At 47.8% G+C, this 27,300-nt stretch overlaps 1 protein-coding gene across 1 annotated transcript in view; it reads right to left on the minus strand.

Moving 5' to 3' along the window:
• Positions 1–27,300, minus strand: part of TRIO (trio Rho guanine nucleotide exchange factor) — a 229,487-nt gene that overhangs the window by 71,939 nt on the left and 130,248 nt on the right. The window contains exons 27-33 of the mRNA XM_077749451.1: positions 27,087–27,179; positions 24,484–24,595; positions 22,701–22,891; positions 20,577–20,678; positions 16,536–16,678; positions 15,895–15,988; positions 3,619–3,862 (exon numbers count right to left, since the gene is read on the minus strand). Coding sequence (XP_077605577.1) covers positions 3,619–3,862; positions 15,895–15,988; positions 16,536–16,678; positions 20,577–20,678; positions 22,701–22,891; positions 24,484–24,595; positions 27,087–27,179 — 979 coding nt within the window. The remainder of the gene's footprint in view (positions 1–3,618; positions 3,863–15,894; positions 15,989–16,535; positions 16,679–20,576; positions 20,679–22,700; positions 22,892–24,483; positions 24,596–27,086; positions 27,180–27,300) is intronic.

Raw genomic sequence — 27,300 nt, forward strand, 5'->3', positions numbered from 1 at the left:
TTGTACATATATATATATTTATTTATTTATTTATTTATTTATTTATTTATTTTTGAGACAGCGCAAGTGGGGTGGGGGGCAGAGAGAGGGAGATGGAATATCTGAAGCAGTCTCTGCTGACGGCAGCGAGCCCGATGTGGGGCTTGAACTCATGAACTGAGAGATCACGACGTGAACCGAAGTTGGACATTCAACCAACTGAGGCATCCAGGCGCCCCCAAAATAAGTTATATTTTTGACCTCTCCTTACATCACTCAAGTTTACAGAAAATAAAAGAGACTAGTGCTCATAAATTCCAAGTATCCTCACTGCCCAACAGACTTCCAATCCTCACAGTGCTGAGTGAGTGCTCACTGAGTCCTGGGCCCTCCTGGGATGAGGTGTTTACGGTCACATTCACACTGCAATGTTTGTTTTATTTTAAAAAAGTTTTAACTTTTATTTATCATTGAGAGACACAGAGAGACAGAGCATGATCATGGGAGGGGCAGAGAAAGGGGAAGACACCGAATCTGAAACAGGCTCCAGGCTCTGAACTGTCAGCACAGAGCCCGACACGGGGCTCAAACTCACAGTGAGCTCATGACCTGAGCCGAAGTCGGACACTCAACGGACTGAGACACCCAGGTGCCCCTACGCTGCAATGTTTAAAATACCATTCAAAACCAAGTACATAGATTACTTGACCTTAATAGGCCTGACTTTTACACTTGAGATTTTTGGAAATTTAACTTTTTTGGACTAGGGAGTTATGAAAAAAATTATTAAAGCAGTGAAGCTGAGATAATTTTGGAATCAAAAATTAGTATATGTGCCTCCTGCCCAGAAGGTCAGAGCAGTAAGGATGGAAGGCATTTAAGGAACTATCTGGTGACCAGAGACAGACATGTAACACCAGCTCCCTAACTTTCAAGAGTCGTGAAGAATGTGAAAGGCGACTGTCAAGAGGAGATGCACCAGTGACAGGCAGCAGGTTCTCAGAGAGAAGGGGCCACGTGTAAGCTCACTGCAGTATTCTCCAAGCCCAGCCCGGGGGCCCCAAACTAGATGTTGGGTAGTAGACGCACGTGTGCAACAGGGGTGAACGGCCCAGCACACGGCACTGTGCGAGCGCGCACGGTGACTTGCCCACTTCCCATGTGAGAGAAGGGTGTGGGCTGCGCGGAAGCAAATCTGGATCTCCTATCTCCCCAGATGGCAGTGGCCTCTGTCCCGCCAGTCTCTGTGTCTTTTATTTGGACTCCATTCCCAGATCCTCATCCTATTTGAGGAAGGCCCCTTCTCCTGGGTGGAGACCCCGGTCACTACTGCCTGATTTCCTGGACTTGAACATGGACACGACGCTCTGGCAGGGGCCTGTCACAAAGCCCAGAAGAAGCTTTCCCTTCCCCTCATCTAATCCATTGCCCCAGTCCTAACACAAGTGAGCAATCCTAAGAGTGTCCTTGCATTATAGGAAAAATAAAAATGTGGGAAAAAAGTTAAAAATGGGTAAGGTTTCCGAGCTCCCACCTACTGGACTAGCTGTTAGTTCACAACAGGTTTTACTGAATGAAGCAACATCGTCTTGTTCAAGACAGAGCGCGACAGGGTCTGAGGGGCAAGGAGGAAGTTCTCAGGGGCTAGAACGTCACAGAATAGCAGAGACAAAAGGCCCAGGCAACAAACTGGTACTTAAATCTAAAAGCCAGTGCAAACCCAACCTCCTAACAACTTTTCAGGACGAAGTCAAGGGTGATAAATACACAGTTCTTTCTTCTGGGCCAGCCTGCAATTGTGAACACCGGGAAGCAAAGAACTCACCGCGGGAAAGGCACACATGAAAAGAAATCTTTCAGAACGAGTTTTATTTGTGGCATGCTGTAGTTCACCAGGGCTCCTGTGCAATCAACTCAAGGGGAAAAGTTGTACTTTATTTCCAAGTCAAACTCGGGGACTTAAATATATGATGAACTTTGTAAATGCCATGGCAACGGGCTAGCGCCACACAGTCACCTCACTGGCACTCAGGAGCCACACGAGTGGGGGCCCAACGCTCCTCTAAACGCATGGACAGCTTTGCCAGGAGCGAGAGCGGACACCTTGGCCTTTGGCCCAAATCTAAAAATTCTCCTGTTTGGATCCCTGGAGAAATGATAGCTGAATTCTAATTTCTTCTGGGGGTGATGATGAGGTCACCTCCAGGCCCTGAGAGACTGGGAACACCGTTGTGCCTAAAATTAACATGGTGAGCGGATCAGTCAGGAGTGGTGCTCTTGCAGCCTTGCTGAGCTCAATGCAACGAGTGAAACCTACCTCTGCAGCCAGAAGATGGTCCCCGAGACGTGTCATGAAAAATGCAAAGCGGGCACAGATAACAAATGGAGCAAGTGACCAGAATATTCCAAAGTGAACAGAAAAGAACTGGAATATGGCAGAGTACAGGGACCTTCTCTCGGGAAGAGAAAACAAACTGCCGGTCCCCTGATCTAGAAAGATCTGCCATTTGCCAGTATTGAAGAGAAAGGAAGACTGTGACATAATATGGTTCAAAGCAGATGAACTTGACGCATTCTACACTTCTCTAGAAGCTACAAATGACCAGTGTTTCTCAAAAGGCTTGCGGTCTCAAATGAGCTGTTCACAAAGATGAAACCGGCACTGTCCGAAAGAAATGTAGAGGCTGCACACACAATGTGTACAAATTTTTAGTAGCTACCATTTTAAAAAGGAAAAGGAAACAGGAAATTAAGTTAATTATAATGAAACACTTCACTTAACTCACTCTATAAAATATATTATCATTTCAACCTATCATGACTATGAAGTGCGAGCACGTGTTTAGCCCCTGCAGAGCATCTCAGGTCAGCCCGGCTGCACCTGCAGTGCGCAGCCCCTCCTACCTGGACCTGTGGGACACACACGCTCTCACACTGTCGCCAGGAGCCCGTTACTAACCCATTCACACACAGAGCAGCAGTCTGGCCACCGTTACCTTTAAACAGAGGAATCACCAAGGAACGCCAAGTGCTGCTTGGTTCAAATGCCCTGTCATTTCAGGGAAAAAGTGCTTCTTTCAAGAGCCCCTCCTGCCACAGTCACAGCACAGCCACGGCCCTGCCCACCTGCCGCCTTCTCCCTCAAGGCCCAGCTCCATTCCGACTCTGCGTGGGGAGCCTGGGCAGTCTGGGATGTTCTGAGATCCTTCACAGGGCAGAAAGAAGGCATGGCTAACCTCAGGGCCTGCATGCTCGATTTTCTGGGATTTAATAGTAACAAACCAAAGAAAGCACAATGCAAAAACCTGATTAAGGAGATGTCGAATATGGTCCAACCGCCCCTACCTGCTTTCATCACCTGGAGAAGAACCACACCTTCTGCGTTCGCAATTTATCAACGACACCGGCCCCAAAAGAACAGCCTCCTCTCTTTCTCCAAACTGGTACCATTTTGGCCTGAGTAACAGGTGAAATCCTCATTTCCACTCCGGCTCGTGATGGATTAGAAAGGCCCAGAGACACAGTGATAACGGACAGAAGCATGAGTGACGAGGAGGGATCGCACCTATCACTGGGCTGCAAAGCAGCACCAGCGTTATTTCCAGAGGGCATGAGCCAGCCGCGCCACACGATCCCTACCTTTGTGGTTGAAGATGCCCTCCATCTCCATGCTACTTCTAGAGTGGGCGATGCACAGGGAGCCGCAGGGGACCAGGCCTTCCGCGGCAGGGGACCGGTCTGTGGTCCGCACCAGACACCAGTCAGGCTTGTCGTGGGGCCGCTCCAACACTTCCACAGTCTGGCCACGGCGGATGGTCAGTTCCGTGCTGTTGCAGGCGGTGAAGTCGTGGATGACCACTGTCAGCTCGCAGCCGCCAGAGAGCTGGGGAGAGAGAGGGACACGTTAGTGAGCTCCGGCCACGGCACCCGCTGCGGGCGAGGCTGAGCTGGGCCAGCGACTGAGTGGGGGCTCTCCAGTTTCACTGACCCTTTGCTTCCCTCTGGAATTATGTGGGCAGTTATTCACTTTTTTGTGTTTTACTGTACGGTTATGATTTTTGAAGGTGAAATTAGTGAAGTTAGAATCTGATACAATTTTCCACATAAGCATCAATATCTTTTCGTGCCCGAGACATTATCATCTCCCTGCTCAAAATGTGCTATATAATCACTTTTAAACATAGGACAAACCAGTAAAAACTGAAGGCCGTCTGGGTATCAATGCACCATACAGTGATAACATGATAGTTTTACTTCAAATCTCAGTTGCTACTTGGTGTCTGAGCCAGGCTGTTAGTGTGGGGCTCTCTGGCACCACTTGGTTAAACACGAGACCCCTACATACGGGCAGCACGTGCCTTAGTCTCTCTTGCAAACCTTCCAAGGGCCCCTCCTCACCCCCCGGGATCCCTCTTAGTGGGCACTCCTGCCCTGTCCTTTCCAAGCCCCTCTGCAGAGCCGTTCGGTATGCTCTGCGGACGCTGGCTTCGTTCCCTATGCTTCGTGTTTTCTGGCCTGAAGCTCCTGTCCATCCCTCTCCCTCCCACTCAGCTCCCTCCCATTTTCTGTCAGTTAGAACTCTACTAATTCTTAGGCCCTCTGAAACACATTCACCAACTCCAGAAAGATACATGACTGCTATCTGTAAAACAGGTGCCATGGCCTTCTTGTGGCCACTTGCTTCCTATAGCCTGTGTCCCATAAGTCTGCCCCGTCACTGTCCATGCCCTGGGGACAGCTCATATATATACATGCTCATTAACATCCCTGCTACACAAGAACCTTGTGACCGGCTCTCCGTCTTTGGACTGTCCCCCCGGCCCTTCACTCCAGGGAGCCCCAGGAGCTGCAGCTCTGCAGCCGGTCCTCCTTCCCCCAGTGTGGCTCTTACCACACTCTCCATGCCCATCGCTCCCCAAGCAGACATCCCAGACAGCAGCTAGAGGGCTCCCGCCACCGTTTTGGACATTACCCTCCAAAGCAGTGAGTCTAGGACACGCCTCGTTATCTGCCTCCCCAATCTGTTTCTCTTCCAAAGCTGCCTTTTGGATAAATGTTATCACCATCAAGTCACCTGAGCTAAAAACTCTCACTCTCCAAATGCTATCAAACAGACGCAAGGCCATGTCGTGGATTACGTCCTTCCCTGCCCAGACATGCCACGCTTCATCTGGATTTTGCGGTGACCTCCTGGTGGCCTCCCTAACTTTGGGCTCATCTCCCAAGCCGTCTGAACACTGCTGGTGGTTGCCTTTTTTAAGTGTGGAGCCTCCCACGCAAGCACCCGAGACACACATTTCTTAGTGTGGGAGTCAAAGCACCCAAGTCCTCATGGCCAGGTCACAGCCCACCCTGCGAGCAATTGGGTGGCCTGTCCCCATGTGCTACAGCCTGGGGCAGGTCTTCCTTGAGGTGGGTCCTGCCCTGCACTGTGTCCATTAGGCCCATGTGCTCAGACCCCCGTGTCCCCACTCTGTCTATCCCAGGCCCCTGTCAAAGGCCTCTGCATCTATCTTAGGTTTTTAATTGGTGTGTGTGTGTGTGCGCGCGCGCGCGCGCGTGCACACATGCATGTGCACTGAGCACCAACGAGCAGGTCTGTTATTTCTGTGTGACCTTCCATGCCTGGTCCGCGAGGGGAGAGGTGGGGCCCGTCTTAGTCACCCCCAAGCCCCGGTGCCGACACTGGCAGGTACGGGAATCGTACGAGGAGGCTGCTGAACAGCCTACAGCCGAACTCACGCAGGGCTTTGTGTCCGGCAAGCAGTCAAACATTTGCGGAAGTGAAAAAGGCAAAATGAGCTTGCTCTAAAAATGCAAGCGCTGCATTCGGGAAACTGAAAAGGAACGTGGGCTTTTCTTCTGGGACCTCAGGAGTGAACCCCGCCTGCATTCGGTGCGCAGCACGCCCAGCTTCAGTCGCCCTGAAGGGCAGCAGCACAGAGAACACACAGGGACAGAAGAGTAGGCGGGCTGGGCCGTGGCCAGCGGGTGAAGGACTGCCTGGGCCTCCTGCCTGGAAGCAGCCTTGTTCCAGAAGCCTTGCAGCTCAGACCCACCCGCAGAGAACTGGGCCCGTGCCCCCTGCACAGGCCCACAGCCTGCTGGCTGTGTCATGGCCTAGGCTGTCCGGTACCCTCATGTTCTGAGAGCCTATCTTCTGAGAGAAACTTAGGTATTTACATAAGAAATACATGTCCACAAGACAACCGCAGAAAACAAAGCAAGACAAAACTCCATAATGCAACACAAATATCGACAAGAGTGGACGGTCTTTGCTGGGCCATGGAGGAAATTTCTTACAAATGTTCAATCCCCTTCTAAATTTTATAAATTCCTCTGTGGGAAGCCCATGCTAAATCTTACACATTTCTCCGTGAACAAAGATGTTCACGTTAAGAAAGTTAAATGTAGTCGCCCAAGCAAGAGGATTTTCCTCGTAAATCCCTGCATTATGATTGTGGAAGGGGTTAATCCCTGTAACAAAGATGAGGACGTTTCCTGACCCACGAAAGGTGCCACCAGCGGGCAAGGCCCAGTCTGGAGTCCAGTGTGCTGAGGGCCCTCGGGGCCCCCACGTCCTGGGGGGCCCCTTCCAGCCTGCTGGAGCTCTCCCGGGGCCACCAGCAACCTGGCCAGGCGTGGGTGTGCACCGTGTATCACCCCCAGCCCACTGCTGTGCCATGTCTCCACGCCCAGCCCTGGGAAGCACAGCTTCAGGACACATTATCTCATCACCAGGCCTTTGCTGGTTTCATTCTTGAGCGTTTTATTAATTTTTCAGACTGCTCTGGGCCACGTGGTGCGTCCTGTGCATGGGGGAAGGGTGGGAAGGAGAGAAAAGGGCTGCCCGCGGAGAGTTCAGCTCGACTTTGTTTCTGGCACGGATTCTTTGGCCCCTCGCAGAGTAATCAAACGCTATTGGAAACATCTGTGGAACTGACAGAGCCTCAGAAATAAAAATCAAGCCTGTTCTGACAAAGAATCTCATGCCGAGTTACATACAATTCTTTTTCAAAGATGTTACAGAACTTACTAAAAAAACCTCGTACGAGAATCTGTTTTCAAACAGTGCTAAGATTATCATTAAAAGACGTCGTATCTGCTTGGTTTTACCACGAGAATCATCTGCACACATTAAGGGGAGGGGTAACTGGATGTTTTCTAGAACACACAGGTCCTGTGGATTTCTGTCTTGATGTTCACACCCGAATATTTTAAACTTAGTACAAAACCTGTCTTTAAAACCAGTTTGATAATTAAAAAAAATTTTTTTTAAATAAAAGACTTCAAATAACTATTTTGAAAGAGCAATGTAAATCATTACTGCCTTTTAAGAATGAAATGACTTTAAAACATTTTTTTAATGTTTTATTTATTTCTGAGAGAGAGAGAGAGCATGAGCAGGGGAGGGTCAGAGAGAGGGAGATACAGAATCTGAAACAGGCTCCAGGCTCTGAGCTGGCAGTCAGCACAGAGCCCGATGTGGGGCTCGAACCCATGAACTGCGAGATCATGACCTGAGCTGAAGTCGGACGCTTAATCGACTGAGCCACCCAGGCGCCCCAAGAATGAAATTCTTAATCGGAAAAAGTTCAGACAACATACATCGTCAAGTACGACTGAGACTCTACTTGTTTTCAGCCATACTGCTACCACCCACCAGCGGCCCAATGTCATTACCGTGCTAAAAGAAGTACCATCCCATTGATCTCATTTAAAAATGCACTTTCCCTTCCAACCGTACTCATTGATGGTTTTCACAGTACCTTTCTCCCTTCTGTGTGTTTGATGGACTCCTAGTAGGGGTTCCTCACCACATGCATTTAGGTTAGGATTGCAATTTATGAAAATCTGAGTTTCTATGACTCACATGAACTCTTGTGATATTCGCTTCAGAAGATGGTTCCTCCTTCCCCCCAGTCTTTTGGCTTTTCTTCTTTAAACAACAAATACAGTGACTAAAAAGCATGGCAGTGAAAAGGCCCTCGTTAGAGCATGGAGCACGGAAGCCAGCTATGAAAGGCCTTGTCCAAGACGAACTCCCGTCCATTCATGAGGGCTACGGAAGGAACGCCAATGACGCAGATGCCCAGACAATTAGCAGAACCAAACCAGGGTCCCTTTTCCTGAATTCTCTCCAGAATGGCTGAAAATGAACGAGCTGAAGAGTTTCACCCAAAAGAATGAAACACTTATCTCTGTCGCTGGCATGTGAGCCTTCAACAACCACCACACGGCAGCGAATTTTATTTTTTATGTTCTCTGGAGAAACCAGCCACATAGAACACACAGTCCGGAAGAGACAATAGCAAACACCCAGTTTGAAGGACCAAGCTCCTGGGTGAGTTCTGGGGCAGGTTCTGCCCGAGGAAGAGCGGGCTCTTTACAACCAGCATGGTGGACCACGTGGCCCTTGCTATAGATGATTCTACTTCAAGAGCCGAAGATCAAGTGCAGGTGGGTGTCTGGCCAATTTTCGGAGAGCAATTCAAAAGGAAAGGGCACTGTGGTCTAATAAAAGCCATTTTCCCTTAACGAACAAAGTGTATCAACTCTGTGAACAGTCACATCCTACAACTCGGTACAGTTCAGTCATTCAAAAACCTCAAAAAAGAGTCGGGTGGTTTTGTGGAGGTTTCACTGAGCAGACCAAAGCACGGTTGCCTGGTTAGAGAGGACTAGAGTGCACAGCTCCATTACTGGCGACACATCCAAGAGCGAGGCAGCCAATGGCATCTGTGAAGTCCCCAAAGAAATGCATCACACCCCTGGCTCTCACCCACCCAAGCTTCTTGCTGAGCAACTTCATGGATGCTTGGGCTTATTAGCAACCATCTTAACCACATGAGCAGCAGGGCCCACGCTCACCCCGACCCTGAGGCCAAATCCACAGAAGAAACCTTCACTGAAATTTGCTGAGTTTCAGAGAGGACCACTGTGATGGGCTCTCACACACTGAGGGTACAGAAAGAAATCTGTGAGAACTGAAAAATGGCTAATATAGTAAATTTTCTGTGGTTTTTCACTACACACCCTCAAAAAAAATCTGTGAGAAGATTTTTTCCCCCTAAAGCAGCAGCTTACCATACGCAACATTTTATTTAGAAAAGAAAGCCGAGTGCGGTACCCAGGGATGTTAATTCTATACTGACACTGTTGCACGTTGGTTTTCTGACATGAAAATAATTCTTGGAAGGCCTCCTTAACTGTGTGAGGTGGAATGGAAAATTTGATGTAAAAAGATAAATTTAAAAGCCACCACTAAAAAAGAGCAAACTTTAAAAGTAGAAAGTCAGGCCAAATGGAGACAGGTCAGTGAGTATGTAGCAGGCTTCCAGGTTTCCCAGAAGCTGACCTACACCGATGCCGCATTTCCCCTTGCTCAGCACACCAGAACGAGGAGGCCGGCACCTGCCGGACAGACACTGGGGGTGTGTCGTGGCGAATGAACGAAGAACTTAACTGGTTAGTGCAGAGAAAGGCACAAGAGCTGGGAAGTGGACAGCTGACCACCACCCGCATTACCTCAAGTCATCACACCCTGGAATATAAACTCTGTGAGACAATTTAACCCAAAGAGCCTGTCTGCTGAATTTCCTGAGTGAGCGAGACAATCTTTCATCCGGAGAAGTGCACGTGATGTGACTCTTCATGTCTCTGATGGAGACAGAGGTGAGATGGGAGGTGAGGTACGACGGCCAGTGGGCCCGCTGACCGGGGTTCTCACCAGAAGGAACAGCAGCTTCCCATCTGATTCAAAGCTGCCACCCTCCTACGATGGTTACTTTGACCAGTACTGCCAAACTGACATTAAAAAGCACTTCTCAATGCACCCCTACTTTTACAAACACTTTTGTTACATTTCTACCCAGATTTTATATTAAAAACAAAATCTACCTTTTCTTAGAACTGAGGCTTTGAGGCTTTCTGCTTTCACGTGGGGGATTTTGTTTTTCTGATTAAAATTATCAAAGACTATGTTCCATTTTGCGGTTTTATGAAAGCGCTTAAAACACTTGTTACAAATTACAAAAACCACAGTCACTTAGGAAAACAGAAAACAAAGATTAGCAAAAGGAAGAACCGAAGGCCAGGTGTGCTCCATCACGCTGGCAGGGGCGGGGCCGGGGGCAGGGGTGGGGCTCCCTGCTCATGCCTACGTGTCCTGGGCCCTCACACACTGGGTGACCCACAAGTAGCCGTGGATGAGCGACCCTATTCTGTGAACATGCAGTCATTTATGTGCACGTGACCACATGCAGCTAGGGAGGGGGTCAAAGAGGGGTGTGTTGGGGGCGTATGTTTTAAGCATACCCTCTCCTTCAGTGGCTGCCCTCTCAGTATGTGGTATTTTACTGCTGAGCCACCAAAATGCCTAAGTCCAGGCACTGACACTGAGCAACAGATTCTTGGGGCAGCTTCTAGCTCCCAAAAGCATGGCTCCAAATGCACTGTAATCAAGCGCCCACAAATGCAAGGGCAGAGAGGATGACACTGGCCAGTAATGAATAGCAACCGCCCAGGAAAGAGGGAGAGGCAGCACTTTTAAAGATGAAGACACAGCAACTGCTAATATTTATTAAGTGCTCAGTACACGCTCACAGCCCTGAGGTGAACAGTACTGTCCCCCAATTACAGATGAGGAATCTGAGGCACAGGGACGGGAAGTAAATGCTGAGGGCTGTGGAGAAGGAGAGCCCAGAGATCTGCCTGGTGAGCGCTTCCTTGTTCTTAACCACCTGCGATTTGATGTTGAGTACTCTGCGTAACTACTCCATCACACTCAGGCCGGAGTATCCTGTCTGCGGGAACTAAAGCCATGTGCCATCCTCAAGAAAGGCTTCTGACTGAAATGACTTGACTTCATGCCCACATAGGGGCAAATCTATGCAAGGTCCTGGGAGACTCAGTGCTCTGGCAAGGCCAACAGAGGACCTCTTGTGAGCAAAGCTTCCAGCACCTTCCGCCAGGGGAGAGTGTTTAGCAGAAGCTGCTGGGGCTCCGGATCGAGGCTCACCTCACTCCTGGCCGTGCTGCTCTGTGCCAGGGATGCTGCTCTGTACCAGGGATGCAAGGGACGCAGGGTCTGGAAGGAAGTATGTGGCATTTCCTGAGTAGGCTAAACCCAAGCTTCCTTTCTCAAAAATGTGAATTTGGCCACATTTTAAAAAAGTATGCTGCCATTCACATAAATCCAACCAAGTTCCTATTGTTAGAATGTCACTTCATAGAGAAAATTGGTTGACTTTTTAAACTACATAAAATCTCATATCCTCAACACAGCGCTACATATATATATGCTTCATTAAGCATAACTAAAACCATTTGTTTGTTTAAATATGTGGATTCATATATTAACATTATAAGCTTAGGGCAGTTCATGCCAAGTATCAGTCTCAAATGAATTTCTCATTTATTAAAAATCAGAACTGCATTACCGTAGATGTCAAAGAAAGCTCACGCTGGCCCCCAAAGGCTTGGGTCAGCTTTTCCACAGGTGACCTCATCTCGCCTTGGTGATTCACTGTGACCTCAAGATGCCTTGTTCTAGAGGAGCCTATATTTGATTCCTGTATTTTCTACTTTCCTTACAATAAAAATTTTTGTTATACGAAATAAACCACAGACTAATAAGGCTAATAGGAGGAAAAAAGGTTAAAAATGCTTTTTTAATACACTAAAAACATGTACCTTCACATCCAGCCCTCATGTGAAATAGTAAGGCCTAGACACCAACAGGTAATTAAAGCCACATTCTGTTTCTGGCTTTCGCTCTCTGCTGCTGGGTGGCCCTGTGAGGGTCATCCGGCCCTCCCCCATCTCCTCCATGTCCCGAAGGCTAGCTCAGCATTCTCTTCCCTACCTCAGGGAGACAAATGCAGGACAAATGAGATAAGAATCTGGCAACCATTTGATTTCTTTGGAATCCAAATTATATTTTCATAAGACCATTTCATCAGCATTAAGTACCAGGAATATGGCAAGAATCGCTGCTAAACTTACTTTTGGAACAAAGAGATGGCATATTTTAAAACTGATGTTTTCAAGGAAAGAAATGTGCTCATGGGGCACGTGGTTTGTATCTGTGACCTGTCTACTCAAGTGCTATGAACAGTGCTCCCTGGAAAGAGGGCGTCTCCAGGAGCCGCTCCTTAACAGCCCCTTCCAGAAACATCCTGTGCCTCATCTGAGAGTGACTGCAGCACTGGGCAGATAACTTCCCCTTAAGAAAGCCTCCAAGAGGCCGTGTCAAAAACCTCCCCCCACCCAGTTTCTGAAATGGACCAAAGTCCATGATAACAAGGAACTCATAACAGAAATCATAAATTAAGTCAAACAGGCAGAATATGGTTAAGTAATCCCCCTCACCAGATCTGTCTGTGTCATCAGGGGCTGTTTACACTTGGAATCTGCAGGGTGGAAAAGAACCTCGAGCCACGAAAAGTTCCTGCCACTGGAGGGAAGGGGTTTTCTGGTTAAGTCTAGTTCAGTGAAACTGCATTTTACAAGCTGATTCAAAAAAGGAGGCAGTTTCCTGATTTTCAAGATGTGTTTTCCTGAATCACCTACTGACCCCGGAATACCCTACTAGAACAAAAAGGGGGATGGCTACAAGAAAATCTAGAAGAAGAGAACACACAAAGGCCGGCATTTGTGTGGTAGCAAACATGTCTCTTCTTCTCTATAAGACCCAGGCGGAATGTCCTCTCCCAACTCCAGATTTTGACTTATTATTGTAAAATCTCACATCCCAAGTGCAGACCCCAGACAGTTCACTCCTTTTTTGTACATCTGAACCTATGAAGGACCTACAGTCTCAGTGAGGGATATTAAAGGAAATACATGCCATGTCATTGTAAAGAAAGAGTTCTGGGGTATCATTACTTTCCGACTGTAGCCATGGCTGCACCGGAAGGGCCGAGGAGAGCCTCGACAAACCCCAGGTGCAGGGGTGTTGGTGGTACTTGCAAAGTGGTCCGTAGGGGTTTCTGAGCCACACCACGAAGTTTAGGGATCATGCAGTGGAGGTGAGCAGAAACTGGCGAATCACCTCCACAGACAGAATATGTAATGGGCAGTTCTTTACAGACCCTGGCATCCCAGCAGACTCCCAGGGTGAAATGATTCATTCCTACAAACCTGTACTTTTCTGGTAGTGATTCATTCCTCCTCTCTCATTGGGTACAAACAGAATTTGCCGTCTTAATAGCAACAGCCTTAGGAAAGTGCCTCATTTTTCTACAGTAGCTGTGCAGGGCTGAGTCCAAGGTCACACAAGCCTGTTATGTTATACTACAAGAGATCCAAAGCACAAGTGGTTACACGGTTCCTACCTATGGGACAGAGCCTTGTTTTCCTGAACTGCAGTCAGCCACACATGAGGGGACCAGGAGCCATGACTACTGTGCAAGGAAGCACCACACCGAGTGGGAACCGCCTCAGAGTGGGAACGGGAGAGCCAGAGCACCTCATGAGGCACGGCGGGCATTTCCAAACCATCCGAGTACACATGTGCCGCCTGAAAAGACGCTTACCCTTTCCTCTTGGACCAGCCTCTAGAAAAGTCTTAGCATACCTTCGAAAAGGCAAAACTTTTTACATTTATTTATCTCTTTGGCAATTTCATTCAAATACCATATGATTTTACTCATGTGGAATTTAAGAAACAAAACAGATAAACACAGGGGAAGAGAGGAGAAAAAATAAGATAAGAACAGGGAAACAAACCATAAGAGACTCTTAAATACAGAGAACTGTACTGGGTGGGGGCATGGGATAGATGGGCAATGGGCTTTAAGAAAGGTACTTATTGGGATGAGCACTGGGTATTGTACGTAAGTGATGAACCACTAAATTCTACTCCTGAAACCATTATTACACTATATGTTAACTTGGATTTGAATAAAATCTGTAAGAAGTCAAATATCTTCTTCTTTTTTTAATGTTTTATTTTATTTCTGAGAAAGAAGACAGCATGAACAAGGGAGGGGCAGAGACAGCGAAACACAGAATCTGAAGCAGGCTCCAGGCTCTGAGCTGTCAGCACAGAGCCCGACACGGCGCTCGAACCCACAGACCGCGAGATCATGACTTGAGCAAAGTCAGACGCTTAAACAACTGAGCCATCCAGGTGCCCCTCAAATAGCTTATTTCTAACAAATAAACTTCAAAATTCATTTCTAGAGCAAACCCAGACCAGATCCGTGAGAGTGTATCTGGTGAGAATGTGAACTGTGGGCCGCTGGGCAGACAGCTGCAGTGGTGATGCCCGACCCAGGCGAGTCCGCAAAGCGATCTGAATGAAGGCAGCCACTCGCCTCGACTGGAGCTACTCTTACTTCCAACCCCCGCTTCAGGTGAAGGCCTGGTGTAAACAGGCGATTTAGGTAACTCCGTAGTCACCTCAATCTTTTTTTTTTTTTTTTTTAAGAAAAGAATTAGAATTACTCTAAATGAAACATTTCCAGATTTAAACTTTGTTTTCTTAACTAAGTGGCTATGGGGTGGGGCCACAGGAAAAAGGCTATTCCGCACTAAATGCCTGACGTGTCATTCATCTTATTCTCCACTATTACCCCCGGGAAGACAACCGGCCACTGGGCCCCGAACAAAACAAAACAAGATGCCGTATTTATTCTTCTGTCCCATTACCCTAACCATTCAGTGTTCTAGAACTTCCTATTTAGTAAACTCAAAAAGTAGAACAACAACAACAAAAAAAACCAAAAAACAAATGACTCAAACCAGAAGGATCTGGAAGATGAAATGGCTGTAAAAGAGCAGTACTTTTTAACCCACTCACTGCCCTCCTGCAAACTGCATCACACACCAGGAATCCTCTGCAAAACCGACTGAGAGAAGCCCACTGTCTGGGCCTAGATGCTGGGCTCGCTTCTCTGTCAGCAGGCCCTTCCCAGTGACGCTGACATCAGGGTGCTTGGGGGCTACAAATGAGGGGCTGTGCAGCAGAAACACAGGCCTCCTCAGCGCAGCAAGTTAAATGAAACCCCTATTTACTGTCAAATAACCTTTGTGGAGAAGCTGGTCTGACATTTTAATTTTTTTTTTTTAATGTTTTATTTATTTCTAGGAGAGAGAGAGAGAGAGACAGCGTGAGCAGGGGAGGGTCAGAGAGAGAGGGAGTCACAGACTGAAACAGGCTCCAGGCTCTGAGCTGGCAGTCAGCACAGAGCCCGACGCGGGGCTCGAACCCACGAACCGCGAGATCATGACCTGAGCGAAAGTCGGACGCTTAACCGACTAAGCCACCCAGGCGCCCCTGGTCTGGCATTTTAGAACTAGAACACGTGCTCATCCCAGTGGGAATGGAAGACTTAGTTGACATGACTGTCCCTGCAACCTGTTTTAAGGACTCTGCGTACCCGTGCATTACGTAAGCCTGGGTTCCAAAGTGTCCTGCTGTTTTGTTGGCTTTGGGACCTATCCGGACAGAGCAGGAGTGCTGGACGCCGCGCACCGCGCCCTCCGTAGGGGACAGAGCCGCACGCCGGCCTGGCGGTCAGCAGGGCTGCAGGCCCGGTCGGCGGGCGCACGCCCCCTTCCCTGTGCCACCTGCAGCTACTGGCCCCCTGCTCCCCCTGGAGCAGCTCCGCTCTGTCCTCAGGCCTCGGGGGAGCTTTCACTTAGGAGAAGAGGTCCTTCTGCTTGTGTATAATTGAAAAGCCTGAACCCACTGCCCTAGAACACCTGAGAGAAAACCAGGTGACGGCTCCGGGCAGGGCATGCAATTTTCTCCTGGATCCTCACACCTTAACCCTGACACCCCCACCTTTTTGCTGCTGCTTCTGTGCCTGGCACCACTTAGCACACACAGTGACTGTTTGGAAGCACTGGTGACAAACTGTCATTTATAGATAGAAACAGGCTGCTCCTATCAGACCCAAGACTAGCTTCATTCTCCTCCTGCNGAGATGTGCGCGAGGCGATGGAAATCGTGTCAGGCTGGCTGCTCCCGTCGCCCTGGCTGTCCAGGTCCTCTCCGTCCCTGAAGAAGCAAACACACTTTTCACTCCAGACACCGCTGGATTGGTCAAGACGGGTGCAGTGTCTATTGGCCACTGGAGAGACAGATTTGCTCAGAGAGGCACGAATCCATCTGCGTGACTGCGGCCGCCAGCATCGCGTGAGCGGTGACCTCTGCCGGCTACGCGCCAGGCCGCATGTCGGACGTGTGCCCCCTGCTTAAAGTATGGTACCTCCGTCTCAGGAACGAGAGACACAAACATGTAAGTGACAGCATAGCTTGTCCTGGTCACATGCTCGACCTACCTATGTGTCCAGATTGACACTTGTGGTGGGAAAGGGGAGCAGACAGGGACTCGCACCCAGCCCTTCATTTCCTTTAAGCCGAAGAGAGGTTCTCATCTTGACAAAGCAATTTTGTTACTAACAGTGATGTTATACATATAGTCTATTTAAAACATATTCCTCAAAGTATTTGAGAAAAACGATCTTTGAAAACAGTAAGGTAACACTGCCTTGTTCCCTCCCTATGAAATGAACACACTTACGGAGAGCTCCCCAGCACTTACCTCCTCCCCTTCTGCCTCGTGGCCGGCGCCGTTTTGGGGATGTGAATAGGCTCCTTCAGGGCCCCCTTCAGGTGAATAGTCCTTTCCTGTATTACTTCGCGGATGTGCTTTATCCAGTCCTGCTTGTTTTCAATACTGGAAGCCTTAACGAGATGTGAGAGTTCGTCAGGACTCAGAAGGGGCCCCCTTCCAGAACCTGCTCTAACCACACTCAGGTCTCCCACATTCTGAGTTTCCCCTATCTTAAAAATAACTTTTCAGCAGAAAAGCAACCACATCCCAGGTTTAATTTGCCATCTTGACTGTTTTTTCATCCAAACCATTTTCATTTCATAGCACATACCTTATTCCAGAATTTTATTTTATTTTTTAAACTTTTAATGTCTATTTATTTTTGAGAGACAGAGCATGAGCAGGGGAGAGGCAGAGAGAGAGGGAGACACAGAATCTGAAGCAGGGTCCAGGCTCCGAGCTGTCAGCACAGAGCCCAATGCGGGGCTCGAACTCACGAACCGTGAGATCACGACCTGAGCTGAAGTCGGCTGCTTAACCGACTGAGCCACCCAGGCGCCCCAAGAATTATTTTAATAATTACTAATTCCCCAGGCCCAAAAACCTTTTAAGCAGCTCTGTGTAAATAGGAAAATACAGCCAGTCCCAAAACAAAGTGTCCTTGAGGCTACTTAGGCCAAGGATAGCAGCCGGCGGTTCGCAGCCACCTGCACTAATGCCCACCCACCTTGCTGCCTCATTCACTGTACTCACGGGACAGCAGCTGCAGAGGCCACCGTGTCCCCACCTGCACCCACCTGCACACCCTCTGCACTCTGGGGGGGTCAGCGCCCCCCATTCCTTGTGCTGTAAGGAAGGAGCCATGGCATCGACACACTGGAAATGTGGCCCTGAGGCCACCGCGAGTGGCCGAGGCAGCTGGGACTCGCAGGCTGGTTGGGTAGATGGCACCCCTGCGAGGACCCGGCCCGTCCTCCCGAGCTCCGCCTTCACCTGCTTCTGGTTGAACCAGTTTCTTTACTGGCAATTAGACGGCGGGTTCACCCCAGTTCCACTACAACTTCCGAGAAATGTGCTCCGAGCAGGACACACAGTGGATGTTCAGTGTTTGCTGAACGAACACATATGGCATCACTCTGCCCGGATTGTTTTTACTTTGCCTCAAAGGAGGTTTTGTTGTTGTTGTTTTGTTTTGCCTCTTTCTGCACGTTCTGGGCCTTAGTAACAGTTTTTAATTTCCTTGTAAGAAACACCAACCTCCTATGACATAAGCCTGAGTCCCTGTAAATGACCGAAAGAGCTGTCAGAGGGGCTGCAGCTGAGACCCCCACGGAGAGGGACCCAGTGTTTTCTCATGGTGCACCTTGTCTTCAAAACCAGCAAGTCAAAGCCCATGCTGAGAAAGGAAATTAAAATTGAGGCTCCTTTCTCTAAATAAAATGTTTTAACTGAAGGATGTATCTTTAAAGCCGTTGAAGGCTCAGAACAGGGACTCAACGGAGGGTAAAAGGAGCCTGTTGCTCTCCTTCCCAGACCTGAGACTGGAAGGCAGTAACCCAAGTGCTTCTGGGGCCAGGGGCATCTGTGCAGGAAACAAAAGTGTCACAGGATGGACAACTCTGAGAACTGCAGATCTACTGGCACTTAATGCCTGACGTGGACGTTCAGGTTAAGCAGAGAGAAGCGCTGAGAATGAACAGCTGGCAGAGTTTAGACACAACTGAGGGAGACTGTTACTATGGTCCAGAAAGAAATGAAATTCTCATGATTTAACAGAGTGATCATTACATTTATGGAGAGGAATTCTCCTGACCTTAAAGAAATTAAACAACAGAGAAAGGTGCCAATTTTTCAGAAATAGTAAGAAAAAGGTAAGCCAGCTAAAGTACTAAGTAAAAGGTCCCACTTGTCTGAGAGACGGGAATAATCTGATGCACACTTGGGAGTCTTCATCTGTTTCATGAAGGACTGAGAAATGATTCTCCTTTCCAGAGCACAACTTAAAAAAGACCAACAGTTTGCTTTACAACTGCCAGCCATCACTACCATCGCCATTACCAGTCCCCTGGCACCACCATCACCACCTCCGCTGGCACAGCCATCTTCTCTACCACCACCTGTTTCCATCCCCACCCCCACCACCTCCACCACCTCCATCTCAACCACCCCCACCTCATCTCCATCTTCGCGGGCATCTCCGCCTCCACCATCACCTCCATCACCACCACCACCTCCACCACCTCCCCCACGGCCCCGTCTCCACCACCACCCCTACTCTCATCTCCATCTTCGCGGGCATCTCCACCTCCACCATCACCTCCATCACCACCACCACCTCCACCACCTCCCCCACGGCCCCGTCTCCACTACCACCCCCACTCTCATCTCCATCTTCGCTGGCATCGCCGCCTCCACCATCACCTCCATCATCCCTGCCTCCATTTCCACCACCACTTCTATCACTTCCAGTACCACCTCTGTCTCCATCACCACCTCCATCTCCACCACCTTCGCCTCCACCTCCTCCACCACTGCGCTTCCACCTCCAGCTCCACTGCCATCCACACCTGCTCCACCACCATTACCACCTCGATCTCCTTCATCACTGAGCAATCTCTAAAATGAATGAGGACATCATTTCCTTTAGTCTCTCCTTGGAAACCAAAATAATATTACCCCAAATTCCCCAGAAAACACTCATCTGATAAAGCCTAAAGGAAATCTTATTCTTTAATTGCATCATAAGTATTTGATTATGTCCTAAATGAACGCAGTCCATATCTGGCTCAAATATCTGGCACTGTTTCTTAGATGCACCCTTTGATATCTGTCACTATAGCTAATCTGGAAAGATGCTTACTATGAATTGGAAGCTTTATGGTTTTGAGTATACTTTAAAATTTTATGCCTTAGCAAAGTTCAGTTATCTAATATGCAGCTATCCGTGCAACTTATACGTTACAGGGCTTTACGCCAATATTAACAAGAACACACTGGGTTGGTAATCATACATTTGTTGCAAAACAATCCATCATTTCCATGGGAATAAAGACCTTAGAAACACACTACTTTCACTAAAGTACAGATTCTGTAAGAGCGAGGTATCCGTGAGCAACTCATATAGCTGGAAATACTGTTGAGAGATTAAAAGGAATGTACGAGACAGAGTCACTGACAGGTCGGTTCACACACCGGAGTCCTATTAAGCTTTTGGCTCGTCTCCCAATATTCTACAAATCTTCAGCAACATCTTTCACAAAACATTCCAAAATCACCTATGGCTTTTCCAGATAGCTAAAGAAGACAGTTCCATCTGTATTTTCTCAAACACATAAGGAGGGAAGTACACAAGATACCCTTAGAGCCCTGTGCCTTTCCTAGGAGCAGCTGGTGTAATTGAAGCAGAGTTCAAATAAAATATTCAAACATATTTTCCTCCCCCCCTCCACTATACATATATATATACATACCCCAAAAGCACCCTTAAAGTTTGTGAACGCTTTAAATCCTAACATTATCAACCCCTGTAACCTATCACTATCCCCCTTTTTCTCTTCCCCCTAATTAGAAAGCAAAGAGCCTGGGATCCCATGAAGACTTGGCAAGGTCAGCCTTGAAACTGCCCAAGCCCTTCACAAGTTCATCAGGTGCCTATTTCCCTTTGGGAAGTAAGTGAAGTGTACAGTGGGAGCTGCTGACCCACATCTCCTTCCTCCTGCATCTCGACGTCCTGCGTCGCTTGCGGAACGCACTAACTCCTGCAGACTGCGTGAATGGGAGAAGCTTAAACACAGCTTTCTCCATTTGACCCCTGGGAGGCAAGCAACAGTTCAGCTCGAGGCATTTTGCCCCCAGGACACCAAACTGAATTTATTCTACTATTCTTTTTGTGGTGATCACCAATCCCAACAGAACACAAAAAGAACGAATAAGATGATATGGAAACCAATGTTGCAAGAGGAAGAAAAAGCACACACGGCCTCAATAAACCTGTCACACAGCCCAGCTCCCCAGCCTCACAGAACGTACCTTCAGGACGATTTTATTGTCTGAGGCGGGCGTCCTCCCCACCCACAGCGCAAACTTGCAAGGGTCTCCTTCCACGTGCTCTGTGACACCCAGCTCTGAGGTCTGGATACAAACAAAGGTAATTAAAAAGTTAGAGGACAGAAACAATTCCAGCAGGACACAGAACAAAGACTGAGAAGACGGCTTTTGTCAACTGTTGGCCACGCGAGGTTATAACAACACAGTCCGTTTCCACTGACAGGTAATCCTCAGACCTTATTTTAGTTAAAACAAGGAAATGTTGTTCCTAGGCCACAAGATTGGTCGCATCCCTTTCACTTGCTCCGGGCTCTTCTACTGGAGACCCTGGTGCAGGTCAACTAGCAAATACAGAGGAAGGAAACCAAAATATCTAAAGATCATGTTATCTGGAAAATCAGCAGTTGACTATTTTCAACCTGTAGACAACAAAACGCATCTGCCGTAGCGCAAAGGAGCCGCCGCTATGCGTTTTCAGCGTGAATGAAGTGGTTTCACAGAACGCAGATGCTGTCTTCACAGCTGTGTCCCAATTTGTTTATCAAAAGCATGAACCTTTAGTGTTGCACCAAGTTTAAGGGCCAGGACACGAAATGTGTCTCTGTGACACACGCAGTTGTGCTGTGAGCACACGCGAGAGCCTAGGTGAAGGTCAGCATTGTCCGTCCCTCCCCCACAAGCAAGGTCACCCCTGGTGCATTCTCCTCCCTCCAGCAAAGGAAGTGATTCATAATTGTGGCCTCGGAGGGAACCTTAACTTTTAAAAGATAAATTAAATGAAGATGTATCAGCTTCTAAAACAGACTAGCTTGGTCTCTGAGGACAGATTAAAGTCAGCCGAGTGAAATTACTAGCCAGCAATGCTGCATTTCTTCTTTCCATTCAGAATATGATCTAAAATGATGTAAGGTGGGCTGTGAGCCAGAAGACAATCTCAAACAGGATATAAGCCAAGGAAAATGGTATGAAAATCATTAGTTTGAACTTGCAAATTCCAGATTATGATTAAGATGATTTCTGCACTGATAGTATTTCATTACTCTGGGAACTTGATTAATCTATGGATGCCATAAAAATGTATAATGTAGGTGTTGTTCAAGTTCCAAATATCTACCAATATTTGTAAGTGATCCACCATTATCTTGCGTAAAGAAGAAACTCAATTCGATTGCATTTTCTCTTCTTTCACTGATGGTGATTTTTGGTTAGTTTTGGCCCATCCTCTGCCGCATCCGCCCCCGGCCTGGCCCTGGCCTGCAGTGCTGTGTCGACAGCCTCTGCGATTGTCCCACTGAGGGAACATGGAAATAACAGCAGACCCTGAGGGTGATACCTGCCTGAGGCTCTCCTCAGAGGCACGTGTGGTTTACAGAGACACCCGCTGGGCTTTGCTTCTTGTAGAAAAGAGGCATCAGGTGTGTTCTTTTGCCAGAAAGCCCACGCCCAAGTTAAAAAAGAATTCACATGTAACACAGAACCTACCCAGCATGCCGGGGTGGCTGTCTCCCTACAGACGGGATCGTGGATGTTTAAAGCTATTTTTGCTTGTATGTATTTTCTTTAATAACCGTATTTTGCTATTGCAAAGAACGACAAATTTGCTTTTCACACACTTATCTTTACGGGGGGGGGTGAATCCCACCTCATCATGAAAAGCCCACAGCGAGCCCACCAGGAAGGTTGCTTAAGTATATTCCAATGTTGATGAATGAAAAAATTAGAATGATATATTCCAATGTTGGTGAATGAAAATATTAGAATGATAGGAGAACTTAAAGTCTCATGTGATCAATTTATTTATAAAGCTAGTTAGGGCACACAAGAGATAAATTTAAATTCACTTAAAAAGTGTTTTTCCCTGCCTATGTTAGAGTCTGCGGCATTTAGGAAAAGCAGGTTTCCAAGTCCAGAGAAGCTAAAACCCGTGAGCTCCCCCTAGTGGACTCGAGGGTGCCGGAGGATGAGAACCTCCCAGCTTCAGAGTCCAGGTCGGAGCCGAGTTTGGGAGGGTAAACTGAAAGCAATGAGCAAAATTTTCTTTTCTAGCTGCAAAAAGGTCACGAGTGTGTTCTCTTAAAATTTACAATTCTGAACGTCCATACTTACAAACAATTTGCTTTTATAAAGGTACTTGCTTCTCCCACTGGAATCTTTCACTTCTTTACTAAATACTAAGGACATTTCAAAAAGGAAGAGATGCCGCTCTCGCCCTTTCCGAATTAAGGTTTTTGGGTCCCACACTTGGAAGGATTCCTGCAGGATGAGTTCTCCCTGAGAGTCAATGTTTTCGTCAAACCCTACAACATAAAAGAAAAGGGGGCATACTCGGTTTGTAAGAAAACGAGAAAGGACGCACAAGACAGCAATGTGACCATTTAAACATTTGTTCGGTGCCTGTCAATTAAATCTCAGATTGCAGTTTCCCATTTGGGCCACTGACTCCGGTTTCCCAGCACTCACCCCATCTGACAGAGTCTGACAAAGGAGAATTCTTCCTAAAACATGACTTTGCATATATTTTCTCTTGTTCAAACAAACAAACAAAAGGCAGTTATTCCTCATGGCTTTATTCTATATAGTCGATTTCCTCAGAGTGGCCTTCACACCATCTGAGAGTTGGTTGAACCCCCACTTTTCTTCGGCCTTTACTCACAGCACTCCACCCTACAAACCTCCTCCCTCGTCCAGAACGGTCCATGGCCGTTCCCCAGGCCGTCACCCTCCCCCAGCCTGCGTCCTGACGCTCTGCTGCCTCAGCCTAGAACACCCTTCCTGGACGTTCTGCTTCCAAAAGGCCGAGCCTTTCCCCAGGGCAGGGCTCTGGTCTGGCCTTCCTCTCCCCCTCCTCAGGTGCAGAATTCTCCATGTTGTGTCACAGTCTGACCACAGGGGCGGCTTTCCCCTGCTCCTCTCTTCATGGAAGGGGCCCGCTGTGTGGACTTTGAACTCCCAGGGCTTCGCAAAGTGGTTTGATACCCAGGGCAGAGGCTGTTCAACTACCGGCCTCCCTTCTCTACACACAGAAGCCCCCTCCGTGGCCATCTCAGGTGGGCACGATGGTAATGTGGTCTTGACACATTCTGAACTGAGTCGACGGAACAGCATTTAAGCAGGGGAGAGACGGAGCCCTAGTCCTTGGTGACGCCGTGAAGGGCTGCCACACCAGCTCGGGTTCACGTCAGAGAAAGAAAACCCCCAGCCTCTGATTTTTGGGGCTCTGCTGCAAACAGCTGCACCTTTGCCCCAACTAGTTCCCCTGCCCGATGCTACTGATGACGGAGACAAGTAACAAGAAAGCACTTGGGGCAGGATTACTTCCTGTAAGTAATTCTGTGTAGCTGATAGTAAGAGAGGAGCTCTGTAACCCAGAAAGAGCCTTTTTAAACACAAGCGTCCATGGCAATTTCACCTGCAGCAATAATTAATTTTATTCATCTAACTCTTTTCCACATTGTACACTGCCGTGTTTCACGCCACCATGTTCAAAGCTCTCGCAGTGATACAATGGATACAGATATGGGGAAACAACAAGCTTTTTAAAGGATTTTTATCATCACGGGGGACTGCTCTTGCCTCCCTTCTATCCATCCATCCACGCAGAGGGCCTACGGCAAGTAACGCAAGGTGCTACAGGGGTTCCCAGTGTGGACAGGCTGTTCTCTAGTTAATGGTCAAGGACATGCTTTTAACAAGGTCGAAGCACTTTCTATGACCCTTAAGGGAAGCAGTGAAACCAGTTCTTCCAAAGAAGAAGGTACTCACATCTAAACTCTTAACTCCTACCCAAACACAGAGGCACAAAGCCAAGCTGTCCAGGGCATGGGAAACGCGCTCACACCGAGCGTCAGGAGTGCAGGGACACGCAGTGGGGACACACAGAGTCCGTTACCTTCCAGCATGCTGAGGTGCATGGCGTCGTTGGCCCGTTTGGGCACACTAAGCATCACCTCGAGGCCGTCTTTTATCTCCCCCTTTCCTTCCTCACAGCAAGTGAGCAGCTCCTGTAAAAGACCAATACCGTCAACTAGCCAAACGCCGACATCTCTGCCAACAAGATCTTTGCAGAAAAGGGGATGAAAATCCATGATTTTCAAGACCACAGCGGAATGTGGTCAACTTGGCACATATTCACATAGAAAATGAACTACTGCCTCTTTATCCAAAGAATGGAAGGGTCTGTCCTGCTCAGATCAGGATGCGTCTTCAGACCACAGTAAACCTGCAGTCAACATCTAAGAGGAAATCAATTTACACATCAACTACCAAGCCTCAAAAATGACAAAAAGACACTTAATTGGTACAGCAAAGCATAATCAGCTACTGGTTTTATCTGAAGGTCATGGCTGAGTCCAGCCAGGACTGCTACGCCTCCCACAGCAGCCCAGAGTGATCCTGAACTCCTTGGCACCGTTATTGCCACACCCCATCTACCCGGAACTCCCAGGCCGAGAGGGTGGGCACGAGCAGCAGCCGCGTCTGCGTTACGTGCTGGCCCTCTGCGCGCAGGACATTTAGAAAGGCGTGAATGATCTAATCACACCTCCCTGAGTGTCATTACGTTTCAGATCTATTTAGAGGAACATCTGCTGTCAAACGAATGCAAACAAGGACAATAAATCCACATTCTGGCAGAGTCCAAGACTTTTTCTTACCAGAGTATGAATGGTTATAATCAGTCAGTAATAGTAACCACAGCTTTCTGTTTCCTGGTGGCCGACAAGAGGGACAGGACACTGCACTCAGCTTTCGTCCCACAGTGGACAGTTTTAGAGCAACTTGCACTGGAGAAGCACATTTACTCATGACTTGGTGGTTTTTATCTATTATTCTAAGCAGATTGGCCAAAAAAAAAGTGCTTAAAAATGCCATATACAGAAATTAACTTCACCGGCAGAGAACGTTCGTTGGGGGCCTCAACATAGCTAATTACTATTCTCCTGAAACCCCCCTGGGCAGAATAATGTAGAATACCGTGGGGCTTATGCATGAAAGCCCTCCTTAGATAGTGATTAACTAGATGTGAGGTCACTGAGGAAGCAATCTTTAGTGGAACCACATGCTAAAAACAAGATTCTTAAATCCCGAGGACACCAACAGGGAAACTGCTTCTGCAGAAATACAAAGCAGTGGGCCCATGCTGAATATGAACACCTTAACCTCCTGACTTCTAGTTCACGTTGGTGGCAACCTCCTGCTTCAGCTGAGGGCCATGAAGGCACGTGACAGGACTTAGATACGGAAGTGTAGGTGCGCTTTCCTAGCAGACACGTCCCAGATGATGCCACTTTCACAGAAGAAGACAGCCGTTTGTGTCTACAGTTTCAGGATCTCGTAACCCCATCTCTGAACTTCATTTAGATCCGGGAGAGCTACGTATCATGTCCCTACTGCTGTGCCAGGCAGCGCCGGGACACAGACGCATGAAATACCGTGAGCAAGAGGAGTGCACAGTCGGTACGTTCTGAGCCTCGTACCATTCGCCGGCCAAGGAAACGGCAGGGTACACGTCATCAGGTAGGGGTTGTAAATTATTATTCTAAGAGTCAAGAAAACATGCACTGATTTTTACATAATGCATCTGTGACATCCAACAGAAATTCTAAGTTTCCTCTACTACAAATGTGGCTTTTTTTTGAGGTATAACTGACATGCACCATTATATGTTAATCTCCAGAACACAACGTAAAAACCTGATGTTTGTATGTGCTACTTGATGATCACAAGAAGTCTAGTTAACATCTGTCACCACACACAGTCACAGGGGGACTTTAACTATCATTATTTGTAATCAGGAAAAAGGAGAGGTCGGTTTGACTGAAATACTTTAGGGTCTGTGTGAACAACATGTTCTAGAAACACGTGTGTGCCATGTAACTAGACGTAATAGGGACAAAGTTGCCCAAGGGCTTAGAGCTGGGCCCAGACAACAGTGATCCAGCAATGACTCTGGGCACAGCCCTCACCTCACAGGCTCGTTTCCGCACCTGCAGACCAGCACTATTACAAGGTAAACCGCATGTCTGCAAAGTACACGACAGAGCGCCTGGCCCGCAGCCAGCAAGCTGCACCGGGACACAGACGCCGTATCACCCAGGTGTGACAATCTTGCTTTCCTTCCTCAGTTTATGTTACAGACCAGACTCAGTCAGCAAAGCTCAGGTGCATAATCAAGGAATATTCTCTCATTTACCTGCCGCACTGAGAAACTGATCAGGGTAATAAATAGCAATGAATTAAAAAAACTGGCTTGGGGGGCACCTGGGTGGCTCAGTTGGTTAAGCGTCCGACTTCGGCTCAGGTCATGATCTCACGGTTCGTGGGTTCGAGCCCCGCGTCGGGCTCTGTGCTGACAGCCAGCTCAGAGCNATTAAAAAAAAAAAAACTGGCTTGGTGTTACTTTAAAAATTCAGGGTATTTTACATAAACAGAAAAATGTCAAAATAGTAATGGCAATTCACAAAATTTTACAGGCAAAAAATGCTTCATACATACTTTTAAAAGCAGTTGATACTTTGTTATTCGTTGAACCGGCTTAATAAGGTAAGAAGAGATGGAATTGGCTAATCCATGCCGCTGTTGTATTTCCTGAGTTAAGAAAATAGAGAGATGAACATTACTATAATGTTAATTATAGCATTATAATTAGCATGAACTAAAAATGCACTTTTTATCTCCAAAATGAATATACACATATCACTATGCTTCT

The sequence above is a fragment of the Crocuta crocuta genome, unplaced genomic scaffold (genome assembly GCF_008692635.1).
Source record: "Crocuta crocuta isolate KB4526 unplaced genomic scaffold, BGI_CrCroc_1.0 scaffold89, whole genome shotgun sequence".
Taxonomy (NCBI): domain Eukaryota; kingdom Metazoa; phylum Chordata; class Mammalia; order Carnivora; family Hyaenidae; genus Crocuta; species Crocuta crocuta.